General features: G+C 59.5%; 1 protein-coding gene and 1 long non-coding RNA gene across 4 annotated transcripts; one reads left to right on the forward strand and one right to left on the reverse strand.

Moving 5' to 3' along the window:
- Positions 1-2731: 2731 nt before the first annotated feature.
- LOC129145697 (uncharacterized) lies at positions 2732-18504 on the reverse strand. Of its 2 annotated transcripts, XR_008551617.1 has the most exons (4): positions 18473-18504; positions 17535-17667; positions 3075-3402; positions 2732-2981 (listed from the first exon to the last, which is right to left on the reverse strand). It is a non-coding gene; the product is annotated as an uncharacterized LOC129145697 (long non-coding RNA). The 2 variants fall into 2 exon arrangements; XR_008551616.1 differs by having other exon boundaries at positions 2732-3402.
- ZSCAN2 (zinc finger and SCAN domain containing 2) lies at positions 4501-17780 on the forward strand. 2 transcript variants are annotated; one of them, XM_037509926.2, is made up of 3 exons: positions 4501-4532; positions 5785-6271; positions 13039-17780. In XM_037509926.2, exons 2-3 carry the CDS (start codon positions 5869-5871, stop codon positions 14478-14480), a joined length of 1845 nt encoding a protein of 614 aa, XP_037365823.1. In that variant the 5' UTR covers positions 4501-4532; positions 5785-5868; the 3' UTR covers positions 14481-17780. The 2 variants fall into 2 exon arrangements, with proteins under 2 accessions (XP_037365823.1, XP_037365824.1); XM_037509927.2 differs by lacking the exon at positions 4501-4532 and adding an exon at positions 5132-5216.
- Positions 18505-19102: the final 598 nt, after the last annotated feature.

Below are 19102 nucleotides of genomic sequence, written 5' to 3' on the forward strand. Positions count from 1 at the left end.
CACCCCAGGGGGGCCCCTCCGGGTCACACAGGGGCAGCCGCCAGGACCTGCCTCGGCCTCTCAAGGGCGCCGCAGGCTTTGGCCGGGGCTGCTGGGCTGTTCGCTGTGCAAAGGTCGACTGAGTGTCGGTGCAGGTTTGCCCCGGGGGCTGCGCTGCGTGCGTGCGCGTGTGCACGTGTGGACACGCTTTCCTTCCCTTCTCCTCCATCTTCCTCATGAGTCTTTACCTGTAAAAGCTCGGGGAGACAGGGGACTGTGGAGCCAAATTCTCTCTACAACAAGCCGTTCTCAAGCCGGCCACGGCGCCCGGAGCCTGTGTCCAGGTGGCGGCGCCCCCCCTGGCATCCTGTCTTGCCAGAAACACCCTTGAATAGAGCAGGGCAGGACAGGCCTGGGGACTGGCTGGCGGCTGCGAGCCCACTCCCCGCCTCCTCCTCGGCACCAGGGGCTGGGGCGGCCCAGGCCCGCCCGGAAGGGGAGCCGGAGCCGCAGGGCCCCTGAGGCTTCTGCCTTGTGCTGTGCTGTCAAGGTGACACAACCCTCACAGATGCCAGGGGAGACAAGGGCGTGGGGTGGGGGAGTGGCAGAGGGGGAACAACCCTGCTCTGCAGGAGCCGCTCCAGCCCCGGGGACTGCCGCTCTTCTCAGTCCCCCACCCCTCCTCCTGGCTCTCTGACTGCCTCCCCATTGCTCTCCCTTTTGGGTGCTTCTCCCCTACGTCCCCTGTGCTTCTGCCCGTGTCCTTCGGACGCCCTTGCGGCGTGGGACGGCACTGCCCATTGAAATGATCTGTTTGTTTTCAAGCGCGGTTAGAGGTCCCGCCGTGGAAGCAGAAACAGCGAGAGTGGGTCACATTTGTCAAGCCTCTGCTGTTTCGCCAACAGGTGGAGGTGGCGGGTGTTGAATGGGGTGCTACCTTCGCCCCAGCGCCGTGCACAGCTCCTCAGGGTTGTTGGCCCTGCCGGAGGCTGGTGTCCCGGGGGCAGGTCCTGCCCGGGCCCTTCTTAGCATCTTCTTAGCATCTCCGTCCACTCTGGGTGGCCAGGGGCTCCTCAAGGCCTCAGGCTGAGCATTCCTGGGTGGGTCCCTTCTTGCTCCACAGATAAAGATGCATCAGTGACACGCCTCTCCTGCCCCGCGGTGGAGAGCCCGCCTCGGCGAGGGGTGTCCGGCAGGTGCGCTCCTCTCACCTGGTGGGCCCAGGGACTGGCAGGTGTTTAGATTCACTCCAGGGAGTGCATGTTCCCTGGGTCTGGAGCCTTGAGCGGCCGGCAGGCAGAGGCTGGGCCTGGCCAGGCTCCAGGTGGGCAGGCTGGACTGAGAGACCTGCTGTGGTTCTTCAGGTCTTGTCCTCTGCATCCTGATTCCCAAGCATCCTTAAGCCTGCTCCCTCGGCTCCCGCCGCCTCTGTGGGGTCTCTGGTCAGTCAGCCAGAGTAGCTCTCTGAGGTTTTTGACTAGGAGAGCTCCTGGGTGCAACAACGCCTCTGCCAGTCACCCCTGTGGCCTGGTCCACGCAGAAGGGCACGGCCTGGCAGAGACCCCAGCTGTGTTTCTAGGCTCCTCGCTGTCTCGGGCCAGTCTGCAGCCACTGGCTTGGTGCCTCAGTCAGCAGGCCCACCAGGCCCTGAGTTATCTTTAGCTTGACTTGCCAGGATGGATACCATTGGCTGGGACCAACTTCCCAGAGAACGGCATAGGTGGCCGGCTCCAGTGACAAGACAGTGCCAGTTTCTTGCTGTCAAGGGTCACCTTGGATAGGAGAGGAGCTAAATGAACTCTCAGGCTGCTGGAAGTCAGCTGGGTCCCCAACAATGTGTAAATTTCCATGCCAATAGCGGCAATGGAAACGTGGAGAAACACATTCTTGCTAATACAAGATCATCCCAGAGAACTACCCTCAAGACCACATTAAGGATCCTGCTATCTAGGGAACTGCATAGGGGTGATGGCCGCGCACCGGCCTCCAGGTGCTTAGCCCACCTCACAAGCTGCTGGGAGGGGTGCTGCGCGTCATCTGGGAGGGGGTGCTGTTTGCAGGAAGTCAGTGTGGCTAATGAATTCAGATGCTACCTGGGAGGTAGAGTTGTTAAAGTCTCAGCACTATGAAGCTATAACCAGCCACTGCGGCCTGAGTTCTATCTGCGCCTCCCATGCTGTCCCTTGACGAGGTCCGGGCATGGGGGGGGAGACTCCTGAGAAGCAGGGAGTTCCTGGGCTCCCCCGAAGAGGGAAAGTTGTCCTTCCCAGAAGAAGGAAGTTCTTGCACTTCCCAAAGAAGATCTGAACTAGGGAGTCTCCATGGCAACGCCTGCTCGAGCTCCCCTCTTTGTTCCTGGTTAATGCTGAAGTAAGTTAGTTATTCATTGGCCTGTGAAAACCTAGTTGGGGCCCAGGTGACAATTGGCTCATTGTTCTTACGCATGAACTATCACAAAAGAAGAAAACTTGTTTAAGGTATAGTCAGGAAAGAAATGTTTTGGCCCTGAGAGCTATGGAGAACAAGCTGCCCTGAACCCGCTGTGCCGGGAAACCACAGCCTAACCTGGGGGGCACCTGCTTTCGGCAACAGTACATCACCTGCCTGGTGTTTGCAAGAGGTCAGGAGTTTGCAGGCCGCGTGGAGGTGAGGAATTTCTAGTTCAGCGTGAGACTTCGGTAGAACTCACATAGATTTGATGAGTTGTTTTTTTTTTTTTAAAAAAAGATTTATTTATTTATTTATACAAGCACTGGGGACAGTCAGAAGCGCGGGAGGGTGAGAGGATTCACCAGCGCCAGAGCGGGGAGCAGAGCAGGCAGAAGGACCGAAGGACACTGCCGAGGGGAGCCGCGGGCGGCAGGAGAGGTCTGCGCGCCATGTGGGACCCTCACCTGGGTACCAGGGATTGAACTGGTGCTGCAGAGGCTGCGGGCAGCTTCGCAACCCAGTGCTTAACCGCTGCACCACCGGGGAGGCCCTTGATGAGTTGTTTTACACCACTTTGAAGTAATCAATATATTAGCCAAGTTAATTAGTGCTAGGAGATAGACTGATTTTAGTAATTGAATGTAGAATAGGAATTTTACACCCACTTTCGTAATTGGGAAAGTTTAATTGTTGCCAAACGTTGTGCTGTCTTGTACGAGTGATCCTGCTAGTCAGTGAGCTGCACCTAGGAAACGAACTCTTCTTAGGTTACCAAAGAAACGGCCTACAGGTGTGAGGCCAAGGGAGTCTTTACATGATCACGAGGAAATATGTACTGGTTGTCTTTGCCTCAGTGCTTACGCTGATGTCGTCCCACCGCTCGCCTTAAGGTATAGACAAAGACCCGCTGAGGCCCTCAGCAGGAGACACTTGCACGAAATAAGGCGTCTGTGTCTTCCTCACTCCTACCGCGCTCCACTTCCCCTCAGCCCTCTGAGAAAGAGAAGAGAAGAAAACACTTTACCACCGCAGTCCTCTCCTCTCTGAGACCCCCGGCACGACTTCTAGCTGGAGCTGGTCTCCAGCACGCAGCAGACCCCTCCTGTCTCCCCGCTGCTCCCCTCGGCAGTGTCTGTCTGCCTGTTCTGCGCCCCACTCTGTCTCTGGGGAGTCCTCTCACCCCCCACACCTCTGGCTGCACCCCAGCCCTTGTGTGCATAAATAAATAAAATAAATCTTTAAAAAATAAATAATTAAAAGGGCTAGTTGGTGAAAAGCGATGACATTCAAAAATCTTTGGAGTGGTGCAGAGAAGTTTCTAAAAATGACACAAAACTCTGAATCTATAAAAAGGCAGGACGGGGCGCCCCGGTGGCGCAGCGGGTTGAGCGCCGCGCTGTGAAGCTGCCCGCAGCCTCCGTGGCGCCGGTTCGATTCCCGGCCGGCAGGGGCGATCCCCACACGGCGCGCGGTGCTCCCCTCGGCGGTGCTCCCCTCCGTCCGCCTGCTCTGCCCCGCTCTGGCTCTGGCTCTGGCTCGTCCTCTCAGCTCCCGCGCTCCGGGCCGGCGCCCGGCTCTTGTCTAAGTAAATAAATAAATAAATAAACGCGCAAACACAGCAGCCAAAAGCCCCAGGACGGCAGCGGCGTCTGGCCGAGCCCCGGGCGCTCCCGCGGGCGCGCTCGGGCTTCCGCGCGGGGAGACGCGGCCTCGGCCGGCACAGCGCGGGCGCCCCGGGCGCGGGTCACCGCCGCGACGCCCGGGCGAGGGGACGCGGCCCCGCGGGGCTCGGACGGCGACAGGCGCCCGCCGCCCGGGGGTGCCCGCCCGCAGGTGCCGGGGCGCGGCGGCCCGTCGGGCCGGCAGGGGTCCGGCCGGCGCCCCCGCCCGCGGGGGCTCGCCGGGAACTACAACTCCCACAAGGCCCCGCGCCCCGCCCCGCCCCGCCGCCCGCCAATGGGCGAGCCGGGCCCGCCGGGCCGTGCTCGGCGGCCAATGGGCGCGGCGGGGGGCGGGCCTCGCCCGTCCATTGTTCTCGGCGCCCCTCGGGCCGGGCCGCGGCGAGGCGCGGGGCGCGCGGGCCGGGTGCGCTGGCGCGGCCGGGCGGGACGCGGCGCCCGACGGTGAGCGGGCGGCGGCGGGCGGGGTCGCGCGCGGGGCGGCCCGAGGGGGAGGAACGGGCCCGGCCGGGCGCGGAGCCGGCGGGGGGCGCGGGCCCCGGTGGACGGAGCCGCGGGGGACGCCCGACCTCGCGGGCCCTGGGGCGCGGGGGCCCCGGGGCGCGGGGGCGCGGCCCGCGCTGGGGCCGGAGGGGAGGCCGGGCCTCGGGGGGCGTGTCCGGCCCGGGGCCCCCAGCCCGGCCGGGGGCGCCGAGTCCGCGGACAACCCCGGTCCGCCCGCTGCCCCCGAACCCAGAAGCTCCGCGTCCCCGGGCGGCTGCTCCGGGGGTTGGTCTCGGTGGAAAGTTTCCCCCTTCCGTGCCCGCGTCCCCGGAGGCCGTCAGGGCTCGGGGGGCGCTCGAAAATGAGCCTGTTAGTCCCGAAATCGCCCGTCCTGCCGCCGCCCCGCGCCTGCGGCCCCTTCCAGTGCCCCCTCGCCCCCGCCCCGTGCTCGGCCCGGCCCGGGCCTGCTTCATCCTCGTGCTCGCAGCCGAGGCCCGCCCGCCTCGCCAGGCCCTGCGCGTCCCGCAGCAGCATCCAGCAAACCCCTGAACCCCGCAGCCCCCCCACGGGGGCAAACCAGGCCCTGCCGGCCCGTCCTCCCTCGGCGCGGGGCTCACGCTGTGGATTTGCTGCCGGGTGTTTAAGGTGTCAGATTTTTTTTGCAACTGAGAAGATACCGCTTCCCAAAGCTGGGGGATGTTCAAGATAAGATCCCGAGGGGCTGAGGCTGGGCTGGGGAGCACTTTAAACTCGGGTAGGGTAACGGTGCCCTCGGGGCGGCCTCTCCCTCCTCCAGGCTCTGGGCGCCTTGACCTTTGACCCACGGCCAGTCCTCCCTTGTCCCAGAGATAAGAGAGGGTGTTCCTAGCTCTGCTTTCTGGGGGGTCACGGAGGTCGCGGAGCTGCTGGATGTGAGGTCAGGGTCGTGTCCTCTGCAGCAAGCAGAACTGACGGGGAGCAGCAGAATTCCGTCCCGTTATAAAGAGCTTTGACTTTCCTCCTGTCCCTTTGTGCTGTGATTGTTCCGTCTGGCCATGGAGATGTTCCTCGTGTTCCTCGGGAACAGGCTGTTTCCTTTAAGAGGGGCAGGAAGCCTGTGCTGGTTTGCGGATGTCAGACTCCCTTGGTTGGCCCCGGGCTGCTGTGGGGCTGCCGTGAGCATGGCTTTTCGGACCGTCTGCTCAGGAGTCAGCTTCTCTTTCTTTTTTCACAGGGCTCCTTGTTGAGGAGGGAGTCAGTCGACTTCTCAGAGCTGAAGTTCCAGTTGAGGAGGCAGAGCGATTGCCCGAGAACGCAGATGATGGCTGCCGAGGTGCCCAGAGTGGCCACTCCTCTCAGCCCGGTGGTCCAGGTGCCTCGGGAGGACGCTGGCCAGGAGGAGGTCACTGCCGCGATCCTGGAGGATGACGCCTGGGTGCAGGAGGCTGTCCTGCAGGAGGATGGCCCTGAGTCTGAGCCGTCTTCCCAGAGTGCCGCCAAGGGCAGTCCCCAGGAGGCAGGGGCAGGAGGGCCGCAGGGTGCGCTCAGCAGACTTCGAGAGCTGTGCCGGCGCTGGCTGCGCCCGGAGGTGCACACCAAGGAGCAGATGCTGACCGTGCTGCCCAGGGAGATCCAGGCCTGGCTGCAGGAGCATCGGCCCGAGAGCAGCGAGGAGGCCGCGGCCCTGGTGGAAGACCTGACCCAGACGCTCCGGGATCGTGGTGAGACAGAACCCCAGAGGGGAGGGGGCGCGCCTGTCCAGTGGAGGGGAGCGGGTGGATCTGGGGTGAGCCTTACTTGGCATACATCTGGCAGCTCCAGAAGTTCAGTTCTGGGGGCTGGGGGACGGGGCGTTCACAGGTGCGCACAGCGCGTGCTCTGGCTTCCTCCGGAGCGCCCGGGAAGCCCTGAGGGGTGCGGGGCAGGGTGCTGACAGCCCTACAAAGCCCCTTGGTCCCTTCACCTGGTTGTGCAACAAACAGCCAAATATTTGAAGTTCTGGCGATTAGAAAAACCAAATAGTCCTGTTTTTAAGAAGTGACTGTTTCGGGGAGCCAGGGTGAGTGACAGGGAGCCAGCTGACGCGGGGGCTCTGTGGTGTGAGGGCCCCGGACTCTTACAAGAGTCACTGGTGGCTTGAGCTCCCTGCGGGGTGGCGCGCTCGCCCCGTGCCGCTGCCGCGTGTTCGGGTGGGATCCGGACTGCTCCGCCAGCCCCCGGTAAACTGCACTCCGCGGTCACCAGCCTCCCCCGGAGCTGCCGTGCCATGGCGGGTGCGGGACGCCTGTGGGGCGGCAGAGGCTGGGGAGGTGGTGACGGAGAGTGATTTTAGGAGGTGGTGGTTGGGGGGGAGGCGCGGGCAGAGGCTTGAGCTGAATGCCAAGTTCTTGAACTAGGCAAGCTGAACTAGCAAGTTCTGAACTAGGAGCCGCGGGGCGCGGGAGGAAGCGGCGTCTGGCAGCAGGACGGTGGGTTGGTGAGTGTGGGGAGGCTGAGGCAAGGGCAGCCAGGAAGCCGCTGAGACGGGGTTGGGGGGGGCGGGAGGGCTGCAGATGGGGCCGCTGAGGTGGGGCTGCAGGGCCGGGAGCAGATGGGGCACCAGGGAGAAGCTGGCACGCGCCGTCTCTTCCTGTGCGCCAGCACCCCCCGCGGGCGCTCACCAGCCTGCCGGGCAAGGAGAAGCAGGCTTGCTAAAGGCAGAGACTGAGCGAGTCCCCTGCCGGGGTGCAGCTGGATTGAACCCGGCCGAGACCGCATTTCCTTCCTGGTGGATGCAGCCAGAGCGCTGGGGGCGCCGGAGGTGGGGGGTGCCGCAGGCGGAAGGACGGAGGCCAGGTGACTAACTCAGAGGTGTCTCTTCTGGGGGATTCAGAAGACGAGGGAAGAAAAGGGCGGTTGGTTTGGGCAGAATTGTGGCAACACCCCGCATCGTGGGGCAGCGTGGGGAACATGAGTAACGGTGTCCTTTGGAGAGGGCGAGTGCAAGCTCAGCCTGCCCCGGCACGTGCAGGCGCCCCTCCCCCCTTGCTGCAGCCCCGCCAGCCACAAGTGCTGCTGAATCTTCATCCCCTCCCCGTGCCATGAAGTCCTGGTCTGTCCTTGGTTAGTATTCAGCGGGCACCACCGTGTTTATGTTGTCAATAAAGACATGTTAAGAAATAGAGAACATTTCTCCCTGGCGGCGCAAAGGGTTGAGTCTCAGCACCATCAAGCTATCCCCAGACTCTGCAGCACAAGTCCGATCCCCGGCCAGGGAGCTACCCACAGGGCGCAGCAGACCTCTCCTGACTCCCCGCTGCTCCCCTCAGCAGTGGATTTCAGTAGATACCCCCGTTCTGCTCCCCACTCTGTCTCTGGTGAGTCCTCTCACGCCCGCACCTCTGGCCTGCACCCCAGCTCTTATATGCATAAATAAAAAAAAAGCTTGTTTACAAGGAAAAAAAAAAGAAATAGAGAATGTGTTTCTGAGTATGGGGGTGGCTTTCCCATTCCTCAGGTCCCCAGGCTCAGGGACCGCCTCCTCAACGGGCTGTTACAGCGAGCAGGTGGCCTGGGTTTCCTGGTGCGGGGCCCGTGCTCGGGTTGGCAGCGCACTTTCGGTGGCACCAGCTTCGGATTTGGAAGCAGGTCCAGGCAGCCACGCCCCTGAAGGGCATCTGCCCGCAGGTTTCTCGGCTGGTGTGTGTCGTGGGTGGCGACAGACCACTGGCCTGGGGGGTAGTGGGCGCTGCTGGTCCTGGAGACCCCTGCTGTGGAGAACTGGCTGCCGTGTCTCCCAGGCGTACTGGGAAACCACTTAGGAAAAGCGGGCCTGCTCTCTGTGGCTTGTTACAGGTCACCCAGGCAGAGCCCACAGCTCTTGGTGGGCTTTTCCCCTGGTGATGTGGAGCATGACAGCCCCGATTTCCCGGGACAAATATTCTAGTAAATCATCAAAATATCTGCGCCTCAAGCAGCTGGCAGCCAAAGCAAGTGTCTGGGGCTGACTCATAAAACTCTAAGTGCCCTGGGGCCAGAAGCCACTTCTCAAGCTGTATGGCCCAGTTTGGGGTGAAAGCAGAGCCACAGGGGTCTGTGAGGTGAGCAGGGCAATACTGTTAGAGCCTGGACATCTCCCTAAACTAAAGGTCTCGTGCTGGGGCTGGTGTCCCTTAGAGACGCATGACGGACAACAGACTCGCGGTCACAGCCACAGCACCCCCTCCCACCCGCGCCCTCCAGACCAGCAGAATTGGGGTGGAAGAGGAAATCCTCCTAACAGACACTTTTTATCTCATGGGGCCCCCATCCTAAAAGAAACTGCTGGCATCAGGGAGGAGCAAAGGTGCAACAGTGGAGCTCAAAATGGATCAATTCCTGGCTCATAAATCCTCTGGACGTGAGTCTGTGTGTGGTTCCTGGACCGGCAGCCTTAGCGGCATCTGGAAATGTGTTAAAGAGATTCCTGGTCCTGGCCCTGGACATACTGAACTTTGGGGGTGAAGCCCAGCGCTCAGGTTGCTAAGCCTCGAAGGTGATCTAGATTCATGGTGGGGGGGGCGCCACTGCATCTCTGGTTCTCAATCTAGCTGCGTATCGGAAAAACTTGGGGCTCTGGAGCCCACCGATTGGAACCCCGGCTGTAGGGCCTTTTGCTCAAAGTGTGGTCCTTGGACCAGCGCATCGGCATCACCTGGGAGCTCGTTAGATCTGCTGTAGGGCCCGCGGGCCCGGGGACCTGCAGGTGATGCGCCTGCAGTCCCAGAGAGGCGCTCCTCGGGGCTCGAGAGGGTGGGGGTTGTCAGGGCCCCATGGGGAGCCGGAGTCACGGCCACCCTCCCTGTCACCTGGCTGTCTCTGGGCACAGCTTACCCGTTTTGAGCTTGCTTCCCCAGGGAAAACGGCCCTTTAACAACAGCCCAGCGAAAGGACTCGTTTTCCTTAACAAGGTGGGGAGGCGCCTTTAAAGCTACGGATCTCGGCTCAAGGCAGGCCGGCCGCGCGGCTCTCCCAGCGGATGTCGCTATACCCAACACTGGCTGTCCCGTGTCCACGCTGACCTTGGGCAAGGCATCTGCACCCCGCAGCTTTCAGGCGGACGAGGTTCCTGCCCTGTCGTCTGGGGCAGAGACGGAGGTGCTCTCTCCCCCAGGCCGCGGGCTCCCGGGAGCGCGCTGTTTAATAGCTGGAGTGTTTTTTCTTAAGATTTACTTTATTTATACATATAAGAACTGGGGTGCAGGCCAGTGGGGGGGGGGTGAGAGGACTCCCCAGAGACAGAGTGGGGAGCAGAACAGGCGGATCTACTGAAATCCCCTGCTGAGGGGAGCGGCGGGGAGACAGGAGAGGTCTGCTGCGCCCTGCGGGGAGCTCCCTGGCCGCAGTGGCTGGCGCTGGCTTCACAGCGCCGAGCCCTAACCCCTGTCCACCAGGGAGGCCCCACATCTGGGGTTTTGTTTCACTGGCCTGATTTGCCCACTGATGCTCTGATTACCGAGATTGTGCGTGTTTCGGCGTCTGGCGCGCGGTCTGCAGGCGCTGGGTGTTACTGTGGGGAAACCGAGTCCCGTTTTCCTTCTCGCGTCCGGGACGCCATCTATCAGCTGGTCCGGCTCCTGAGCCACGGCGCTGGGTGAGCGTCCTTGGCGGACAGTGCGCCTCCCCAGGGTGCTCACAGCCTGGCAGGTTGTATCCTCTCCCTCGTGGCACGCGCAGGTTGATCGCGGGGAGGCAGGAGGGACGCCTGCACGGGCGCGGGCGGGCTTCCAGGGCCACGCGGCTTTACGGAGTCCGGCTCTAAGAGTTCGGTCTTCGCCGCCGCCCTCCTTCGAGAGCCCCAGTTTTGCTCTGGGCTCCCCGTGGTCTGGCTCGCTCCTGGGAGTCTCTTCCACCCTTGCGAGGTCTTTCTCTGCATCTCATGTCTTTGCTTTTCCCCTTCCAGTCCTCTTTCTCCTTCTTTGCTCTCCAAGGTGCCTATTTTCTTTTGGGTTCCTTCCATTTTGTCCTCATTTCCTGGACTCTCGACTCCTTCCCGAGCTCTGGCAGCCGAATTTCAGCTCTTCCTGTTGTCTCGCTGCGGGCCTGGCTCACGGAGGCGGTGCCGTGGTATAGCCTTTCCAGGGGTGACAGATGGTTACTTTCCTGACGACATCTCCCACGTGAGGCAGAGGCGCCTCTACACCTACACGGAAGGCGGCCGTGGGACACGTGACTCTGCTCCCGCCCTCGCCGCTTCGGCTTCTCTGTACCCCAGTCCTGCCCCCCACCAAATACACATTGCCTTGGAGGGCGAGTCCCTCACCTTTAGGGGGTGAACTTCTGCCTCAGCCTTTGGAGATCGCCTGGACCCCGCCCCTCACTTTCCACACTTGTTTCCTCACATTTTGGTGTCTGCACATGAATCGTTCTCCTAATTTCATTGAAAATGAAGTTTGTGGGGCCTCCCTGGTGGCGCAGCAGTTGAGCGCTGGGCTGTGAAGCTTCTGCAGCTTCTGCAGCGCCAGTTCAATCCCCGGCCGCCGGTGAGGGTCCCACATGGCGCGCAGACCTCCCCTGCCGCCCGCTGCTCCCCTCAGCAGTGTCCTTTGGTCCTTCTGCCTGCTCTGCTCCCCGCTCTGGCTCTGGGGAATCCTCTCACCCTCCCGCGCTTCTGACTGTACCCAGTGCATGTATAAACAAATTGATAGATCCAAAAAAAAAAAAAAAAAAAAAATGAAGTTTGTGTTTTTGTTTTCCTTGTTGCTTCTGAAATCTTCCCAGAACATGCCAACTCTTTGATCTTAAAGCAGTGAAAGCCTTCTTCGCTCATGTCCCTATTTGGAAGAAGGCGATACGAAAGTCATCCAAAAAATGTTTTTGGTGATGGTTGCTTGAAGAAAAGCAGCCAGGGCCTTGGCTTGGAGGTCCTTCTAGAAGTGATGTGACAGCACAGCTCTGGGCTAGAAGCATGCAAAACACTGCAGGAAGTTGAGGAAGCGCAGCTGTCCTGTTTGCTTTGTGCCCCCAGGCCTACGGGGGTGGGGCCGGGGGCAGTTCCTTGTGCCCACAGATGACCAGGTGCTGCAGCGTGAGGTGTAACTATATGCTTAGTTGCTGGTTTACAAACTCCCTGACTAAAGGCACGAGCGGAGCCCAGGGTCTGCCGTGGCGGGGTCAGGTCGGCTCTGCTCACGTGGAGAGTGACGCTGACTGACAGGGAGGAATCGCCGCTGGGGCTCTGTCGTCATCACTGTCTTGCCTGCTATGGACGGAACCGCTTCCTCGGGTGGCCTGACGTGCGTGTTAGCAACAGCCAGGCCAAGGCTTTTACAAATGATTGATTGCTGTCTGTACTGAATTCCAGAGAAATTACAATGAAAGAGACAGTGGCAGGGGAAGGATGTAGTGAGCCCAAACCGCAGGCTGTTAAAGCACCCAGGACGCCTGCTCTGAGCTGTTGGCGTCACCCGTCCCAGAGGGCAAGCAACGCAGGAGCCGCCGTCGGGGGCAGGAGGCGGACAAGTGGTCACTGGAGAGCCGCTCTTGGCCGTGTCTCGGTCAGGGGTTTCTGCCTTGGACTCACCTCGAGGACGCCGTGGTGTAAACAGTGTCACAGCGGCTTCCTGGCAGCAGTGTCATGTTCCTGACAGGCCTGAATGCCTAACGGTGCTCCCGAGGGGTCGACAGCCTCAGCCAGAGCCACCCGGTCCGCGTGCGTTCAGAGCACAGCGCTGCACGGCGGCAGGGCCCTGGCTCAGGCTCACGCTGCTCTGCGGTTCTGACTTAATCTGGGGTGGATGCAAGCACATCTGAGGAGGTTCGTTCTCGTCCACCAGACCCTTCATTTCTTCCACCCAGTTCCTTGGTAACTGTTGGCAGCAGGGAGTCTGCCGAGGTCTGGAAGGCAGCTGTTTGGTATCAGGGTGGAAGGCTTCCACTGCAGAGAAACCGGAGGGCCCTTTTGACTGCCCACATGCTGTCCCCGCTCATCTGTGGCGACTGTAGAGTGCTTGTTGCGGGGCCCCCTTCTTCCCAGTGTCCTGCCTGCCTCTCAACCTATGAGATTGTAAACCTCAGGCGTATTTTGACGCAAGAGATTGTTATGTAATTTCCTTTGAAGTGGAGTTTTGGGGAGATAAAAACATACATGTGCTCATCACATTTAATTGCGCGCCTGCTGGGTATCCATCGGGCACCATGGTCAATGTGAGGGGTCATTGTGGACCCCAGCGCTTTCCCTTGGTTAGTATTTTCAGATTCCCGCCTGACCTCATTTCCCAGTGGAGAAATGGTAGACACAGAACCCGCATCTTTAAGACTCAGAAGTTCCAGGTGAGTATCACAAAGGTCTGAGGCCCGGCAACCAGATGACCGGCTAAGGAGGAAATAAGCCTGGCTTTGAGATTTTGAGGATTCTTTATCCTCTTTATCTTCACTAGACGCTTACTCTTCTACATTTCCCTTTTGGCTTCCTTTTTTCATCATTACAGGAAATTGGATGTAAACTTTACCCTTTTCTTCATTATTCCAGATTTTGAGATCCAGCGTGAAAACGGGGAAAACTGTAACCAGGACCTCTTTGAGGACATGGAGTCCCATGAGATGTTCTCAGACACGCCCGAAGGGGAAGGCACTCAGCAGTCTGATTGGGAAAGTGACCCTGAGAGGGACTGCAGCTCCAGAGGACCCCAGGGAAACACCCCAGGGGAGGACAAGAGGGAGATGCCCTCCCAGGGCAGGGAAGTCGGACAGCTCATTGGCATTCAGGGCACCTATCTGGGCGAGAAGCCCTATGAATGCCCCCAGTGTGGGAAAACCTTCAGCCGGAAATCCCACCTCATCACTCACGAGCGGACCCACACAGGAGAGAAGTACTATAAGTGCGATGAATGCGGAAAAAGCTTTAGTGACGGTTCAAACTTCAGTAGACACCAAACTACTCACACTGGGGAGAAGCCTTATAAATGCAGGGACTGTGGGAAAAGCTTTAGCAGGAGCGCAAACCTCATAACCCACCAGAGGATCCACACCGGGGAGAAGCCTTTTCAGTGTGCCGAGTGTGGCAAGAGTTTCAGCAGGAGCCCCAATCTCATTGCTCATCAGCGAACCCACACGGGAGAGAAACCCTACTCGTGCCCCGAGTGTGGAAAGAGCTTTGGCAACCGGTCCAGCCTTAATACACACCAGGGGATCCACACAGGAGAAAAGCCCTATGAGTGTAAAGAATGTGGTGAGAGCTTTAGTTACAACTCCAATCTGATCAGACACCAGAGGATCCACACAGGAGAGAAACCATACAAGTGTCCAGACTGTGGGCAGAGGTTCAGCCAGAGTTCGGCCCTCATCACCCACCGGAGAACTCACACGGGAGAGAAGCCCTACCAGTGCAGTGAGTGCGGGAAAAGCTTTAGTCGCAGCTCCAATCTGGCCACACACCGGAGGACCCACATGGTGGAAAAGCCCTATAAGTGTGGGGAGTGTGGGAAAAGCTTCAGCCAGAGCTCTAGCCTGATCGCTCACCAGGGCATGCACACGGGAGAGAAGCCCTACGAGTGCCTGACGTGTGGAGAGAGCTTCAGCTGGAGCTCCAACCTCATCAAGCACCAGAGGATCCACACGGGCGAGAAGCCCTACAAATGTGGCGAATGTGGGAAATGCTTCAGCCAACGCTCGCAGCTCGTGGTGCACCAGCGGACTCACACAGGCGAGAAGCCCTACAAATGCCTCATGTGTGGCAAAAGCTTTAGCCGGGGCTCCATTTTGGTCATGCACCAGCGAGCCCACTTGGGAGATAAGCCCTATAGGTGTCCTGAATGTGGGAAAGGCTTTAGCTGGAATTCAGTTCTGATTATCCATCAACGAATCCACACCGGGGAGAAGCCCTACAAGTGCCCCGAGTGTGGCAAAGGCTTCAGCAATAGCTCCAACTTCATTACACACCAGAGAACTCACATGAAAGAGAAAGTTTACTGAGGCAGCAAGAGAACATGAGGGCCTGGTCCTGGAGAGGGAGTACCATGCCGCCCCCCAGTAGGGTTGTCTCTTTAAAAGAGCCACTCTTCAAAAATGCTCTTTGGGGATTTCTGCCAGCATCTTACCCCTGCTTCTCACCGCTAGGATATCTTCCTCTTAGTGTCAGAGCAAACCCTGAGAACAGAGTGTAGGTATAGAAAGTCGGAAACGTGGATCTTTTTCTAGTATGTTTCACGACTTGATCGGCTGCCTCTCTCCTGGCCCTCTGCCTGTTTTCCGTGTAGAATGGAAGACAGCATGGCTCATGGCTCAGGCTGAGTCCTCAGAGAGGTACCAGAGTCTGTTGGTGTGGTGGGGTGATTTTGTGGCCACATTGTGGGGCTCAGGTGCCTTTACCCCAAGCTGCTGGTGTGACAGGCCCTGCCCTTGTCAGAACTGGCTTCCTGTCTTTGTGTTCTGGGCTATGGTTCACTTCAAGGTAAGGGCTTGTCCATTTTTGAGTCATCAACATGAAGGTAAAATTCTTTTCTGTTTCTAGAAAGTGCCAGGAACACTGGAACATGAGGCTAGGGTGTATACGGCCTGGGACCTGTGCCCCAGCAGTCCGCTGTTGGTAAGGGTTGAACAGAGCCTGCCAGGGAAGGTTACATAGCGATTACATTTTGCTTCCTGTCTTATGGTAAGTTAGTTGCCAGGGGAACAACTTGTTTTTGTGGGGTTTTGTCTTTGAGTCTGAAGTTAAGTCTTTCCCAACAGAGGTATAGGCATCACTCTGTTCACTTGTCAGTTCCCTGTTCCTGGTTTTTATTCTGTATGTGCAGATCTGGGGCTCTATACAGCAGCTTTTCAATACCAAGAATATTATTTTGAAGGAACTGAGGACACATTCTTCCCCTGAAGAGATTTGGGAGTTAGGAATTTGTCACTTTTGATCTTGGGATGCTACTGGGGCTTTGTTCTCGGGTCCTTGAGCCTTGAAACAGGAAGGACCGGGATGATAGCAGGTGAAGGGATTCACTTTGAGGGAAAAGAGAATAGATAAGGTACTTCTGGGAAATGTTAAATCTTCTCCTGGGTGTGGGGCCTGGCTTAGAGTGGGCCTTGGATCCTATAGGAATGATGGACACTTAATATTGCCTAATAAAGTAATGTCCCATTCTTCTTTAGTCTTTTTTTTTTAAAAGATTTATTTATGCATACAAGATGAAAGCCAGAGGTGCATGTGTGTGTGTGTGTGTGTGTGTGTGAGAGAGAGAGTGAGAGAGGATTCACCAGAGACAGAGTGGGGAGCAGAACAGGTGGATCTACTAAAATACACTGCTGAGGGGAGCAGCGGGGAGACAGGAGAGGTCTGTGCCACGTGGGTAGCTCCCTGGCCAGCCCGGAAATGAACTCGTGCTGCAGTGGCTGGCGAGAGCTTGATAGCGCTGTCTTTAACCCCTCGCCACCATGGAAGCCCCTAGTGTGTTAAAAACCTAAACTTGGGGGCCTCCCTGGTGGTGCAAGGGGTTAAGTGTCAGCATTATGAAGCTTTATCAGCAGCCACTGCAGCGTGAGTTCAATTCCCCGCCAGGAAGCTGACCCACATGGCACAGTAGCCCTCTCCTGTTTTTCCCACTGCTCTCCTCAGCAGTGTATTTCAGTAGATCTGCCTGTTCTGCTCCCCACTCTGTCTCTGGTGAATCCTCTTACCCTCCTGCACCTCTGGCCTGTACCCCAGTTCTTGTAAGTAAATATATCTTTTAAAAACCCAAAAAGGGCTTCCTGGTAGCACAAGGGGTTAAGATGCAGCACTGTGAAGCTGTCCGCAGCCACTGCAGCATGAGTTCAATCCCCCACCAGGAAGCTGACACACATGGCGCAGCAGACCTCTCCTGGCTTGCCTGCTGCTCCCCTCAGCAGTTTATTTCAGTAGATTCGCCTATTCTGCTCCCCACCCTGTCTCTGGTGAATCCTCTCACCTTCCCACACCTGTGGCCTGTACCCCAGTTCTTAAATGCATAAATAAATAAATCTTTAAAATAAAAAAAACCCTAAATTTGACTCGCTTCCCCATCAAGCACACACCTCTCTTGCCCTGGACTGAAAGTGACCCACATCTCGGGAAGGAGAAACTATCAGATAGCAGAGAACACACCGGTGCTCAGTGAGCACATACATCTCTCTACTGCCCTGTGCCAACCGCACATCAATCTGCTGACCAAGACTCGGAACAGCAGCTTCTGCGGAGGAGCCAGATGGCCTCTTAGCAGATGATTCCACTGGTAATGATGCAGAATTTACAAAACCAGAAAGAATGTGTCTAACTGAGGCAGTGACACCTGTTCACCCACACCACATTGGCTGTGCCATCCGCATCTTTGACCCCATTCCTTCAATTATTTGGCAAACATTTACTGAAGACTTACGTTCTATGCTAGGTGCCAGCGAAAGGCTGTCAATAAGAAACCCCATGACCTTTGTGAAGTTTTGTAGGAGGAAGATTCCCATCTGCCTGGATGGCTTCCCAGGTAACTTTATAAAGTTCTAGAATTTGTGGTTTTGGTATTAAGAAGACAGTGGATCTCTCTTCCCTTCACATCTCAACCTGAAAGAAACTGATAGTAGTTTTTGAGATGACCAGTTTCCTTTTCTACTCCTCCCTATCTAGTAGAAACAAAATATCTTGGAAAAAAGGAAACAGCAGCAGCTCAGAAGTCCTCCCTCAGGCTCCCTGTCTCCTCCAAGCCCAGTCAGGAGTTCTGGTGTAGAGGATGGGTGCAGTGCTGGAACTGCCCAGAATTGGTTCTCCACAGGCTTGTGCCATGAACTATATACCCACAAAGTCTAATTTTCGTTAGAGGTTTCATAATGTGAGGCAAGTCATAATGAGGTTTCCTCCTCTTTTTTTCATGCACTTTCCCTTCCCTTTGGGTTGCATTTATAGTTTACAAAGAGCCATAGTAGCTTCTAGTAGTAATTTACAGCGAAGTTACCAAGCACTGGCACTGCCAGGTTCACATGCCCCTCAGTCTTGACAGCACCCTGGGATGTAGGTGCGTGTCCCTACCTTACCTTGTCACCACTTGAGGAGGGGCCAGACTCAGAAGACAGGTTCATTAAGTCACTTGCCTAGCAGACCTGTAGCTTAACCCCTTGACTCCTGAGGTCAGGTAAGTCCACTGTTATTAAAGTCAGGAGACAGTACCTGAGGAGCAAATGGAGAAATCATTAAAATGAAAGTGACATTGGCAGCTGGCTTTAGCCTTCCCTGCGGGTGTCAAGAGCACCCATAACGACAGTGGGCCCTTCCTGGCGGAGGAGGGCTGAGCCCTGTCCCCCGTCTCTCCTGCCGGGGTTGTTTCTCCTACAGGGACTCAGGCGGGGACCCTGGTGGGCCTCAGGTGGGCCTGCAGCGGGCCTCGGGTGGCCTGGAGGCTCAGGGGGAGGCTGCGCCAACCCCAGGCCCTGCCTGCGCCTGCTGAAGGATCCCGTCTCTGGACCGGGTCCCTGGTCTTTCCTTCCCGTCACCCTCTGCCTGGAGAAGCCAGGCCACGGCCGCGGCGGCGGCGGACGCAGGTCTCCAGGCGGGACGACGAGACCCCAGGGCCTGGAGGAGGGGCCGGCCCCCGCAGCTCCCCGCTTCCTACCGAGTCCCGCGCGCGCGGGCCCGGCCTCCGGCGACCAGGGCCTCCCCGCCCCGCGTGCTCCCGGCAACCTCTCGGGTCGGGCCCCGGGCTGGGCGCACACCCGGCACGGCCACCGCAGCCGGCCCTGGCCTCGCGGGGGCGGACCGGGGCGGCTCCCGCCGACCCCGAGTCCAGGGAACCGGAGAGCCCGGCGCCCCCGTCGCTCCATCTCCAGGGCCCCGGCCCAGGCCACCCCGGGCTCCGGGCCCCGGCGGGGCTGACGGCCGGCGGCGCCGCGGGCGGGCAGGTCGCGGGCGGCCCCGGCGGCGCCTCAGCCCCCGCGCCGCGGGCGGAGTCCGGCCGGCCCGAGCCCCGGCCGCTCACCTCGGCTCCGGGAAAGGGCCCCTCGGCGGGCGCCCCGCGCGGCCACGCCGGCTGACAGGGGGCGCGTCGGGCGCCGCCCTGGTCCCCGAGCCAGGACGGCGGGCGGCGCCCTCGGCGGACCCGGCCGAGCCCGGCGCCCCGGAGCGCGGCGCGGAGGACGCGGGCAGCCGGAAGAGGCCCCTCAGCCCGCGGCGCCGACGCGCGCGCCCCGCGCCCTATTGGCCGGCGCAGCTGTCAGTCTTCGGGGCGGGGCGGGACGGGGCCGCTGGGACTCGCGCTTCCGCTTCCGGTGTCTCGGGCCGGGACTCCGGCCCCGGCCTCGGGGTCCTGGCGCCCGGGGGCGCCGCGGCCAGGCCGAGTCCCCGCGTCTCGCCCCCGGCGGGCGCGCCCCTCGTGCTGGCGGCGCCCCCCTTTCCGCCGCAACGCTTCCCGGAAGCCGCCCGCCGCCGGGGTCGGTCACGCCCAGGGCGGGGCCTGGCCCCCTTCCTGCCCCCAGCGGCTGGGCGGCCTCGGGCGAGCCCAGGGGGTCTCCGAGCCGCAGCGGCCTCGAGTTTGGGGGCGTCGAAGCCCGAGCGGCCTCCGCTTTCCCAGGCTGCCGCCCCGCGAATCTGCGATTATGGCCCTTGCTCC

The sequence above is a fragment of the Talpa occidentalis genome, unplaced genomic scaffold (genome assembly GCF_014898055.3).
Source record: "Talpa occidentalis isolate TD23 unplaced genomic scaffold, MPIMG_talOcc4v2.1 talOcc4.14, whole genome shotgun sequence".
Classification (NCBI taxonomy): Eukaryota; Metazoa; Chordata; class Mammalia; order Eulipotyphla; family Talpidae; genus Talpa; species Talpa occidentalis.

Bases quoted from the DNA above. Each gene is read 5' to 3' on its own strand.
- ZSCAN2 (XM_037509926.2), top strand. From the start codon at position 5,869: ATGATGGCTGCCGAGGTGCCCAGAGTGGCCACTCCTCTCAGCCCGGTG. The intron at 6,272-13,038 runs GTGAGACAGAAC...TCATTATTCCAG, and splicing joins CCAGACGCTCCGGGATCGTG to ATTTTGAGATCCAGCGTGAA.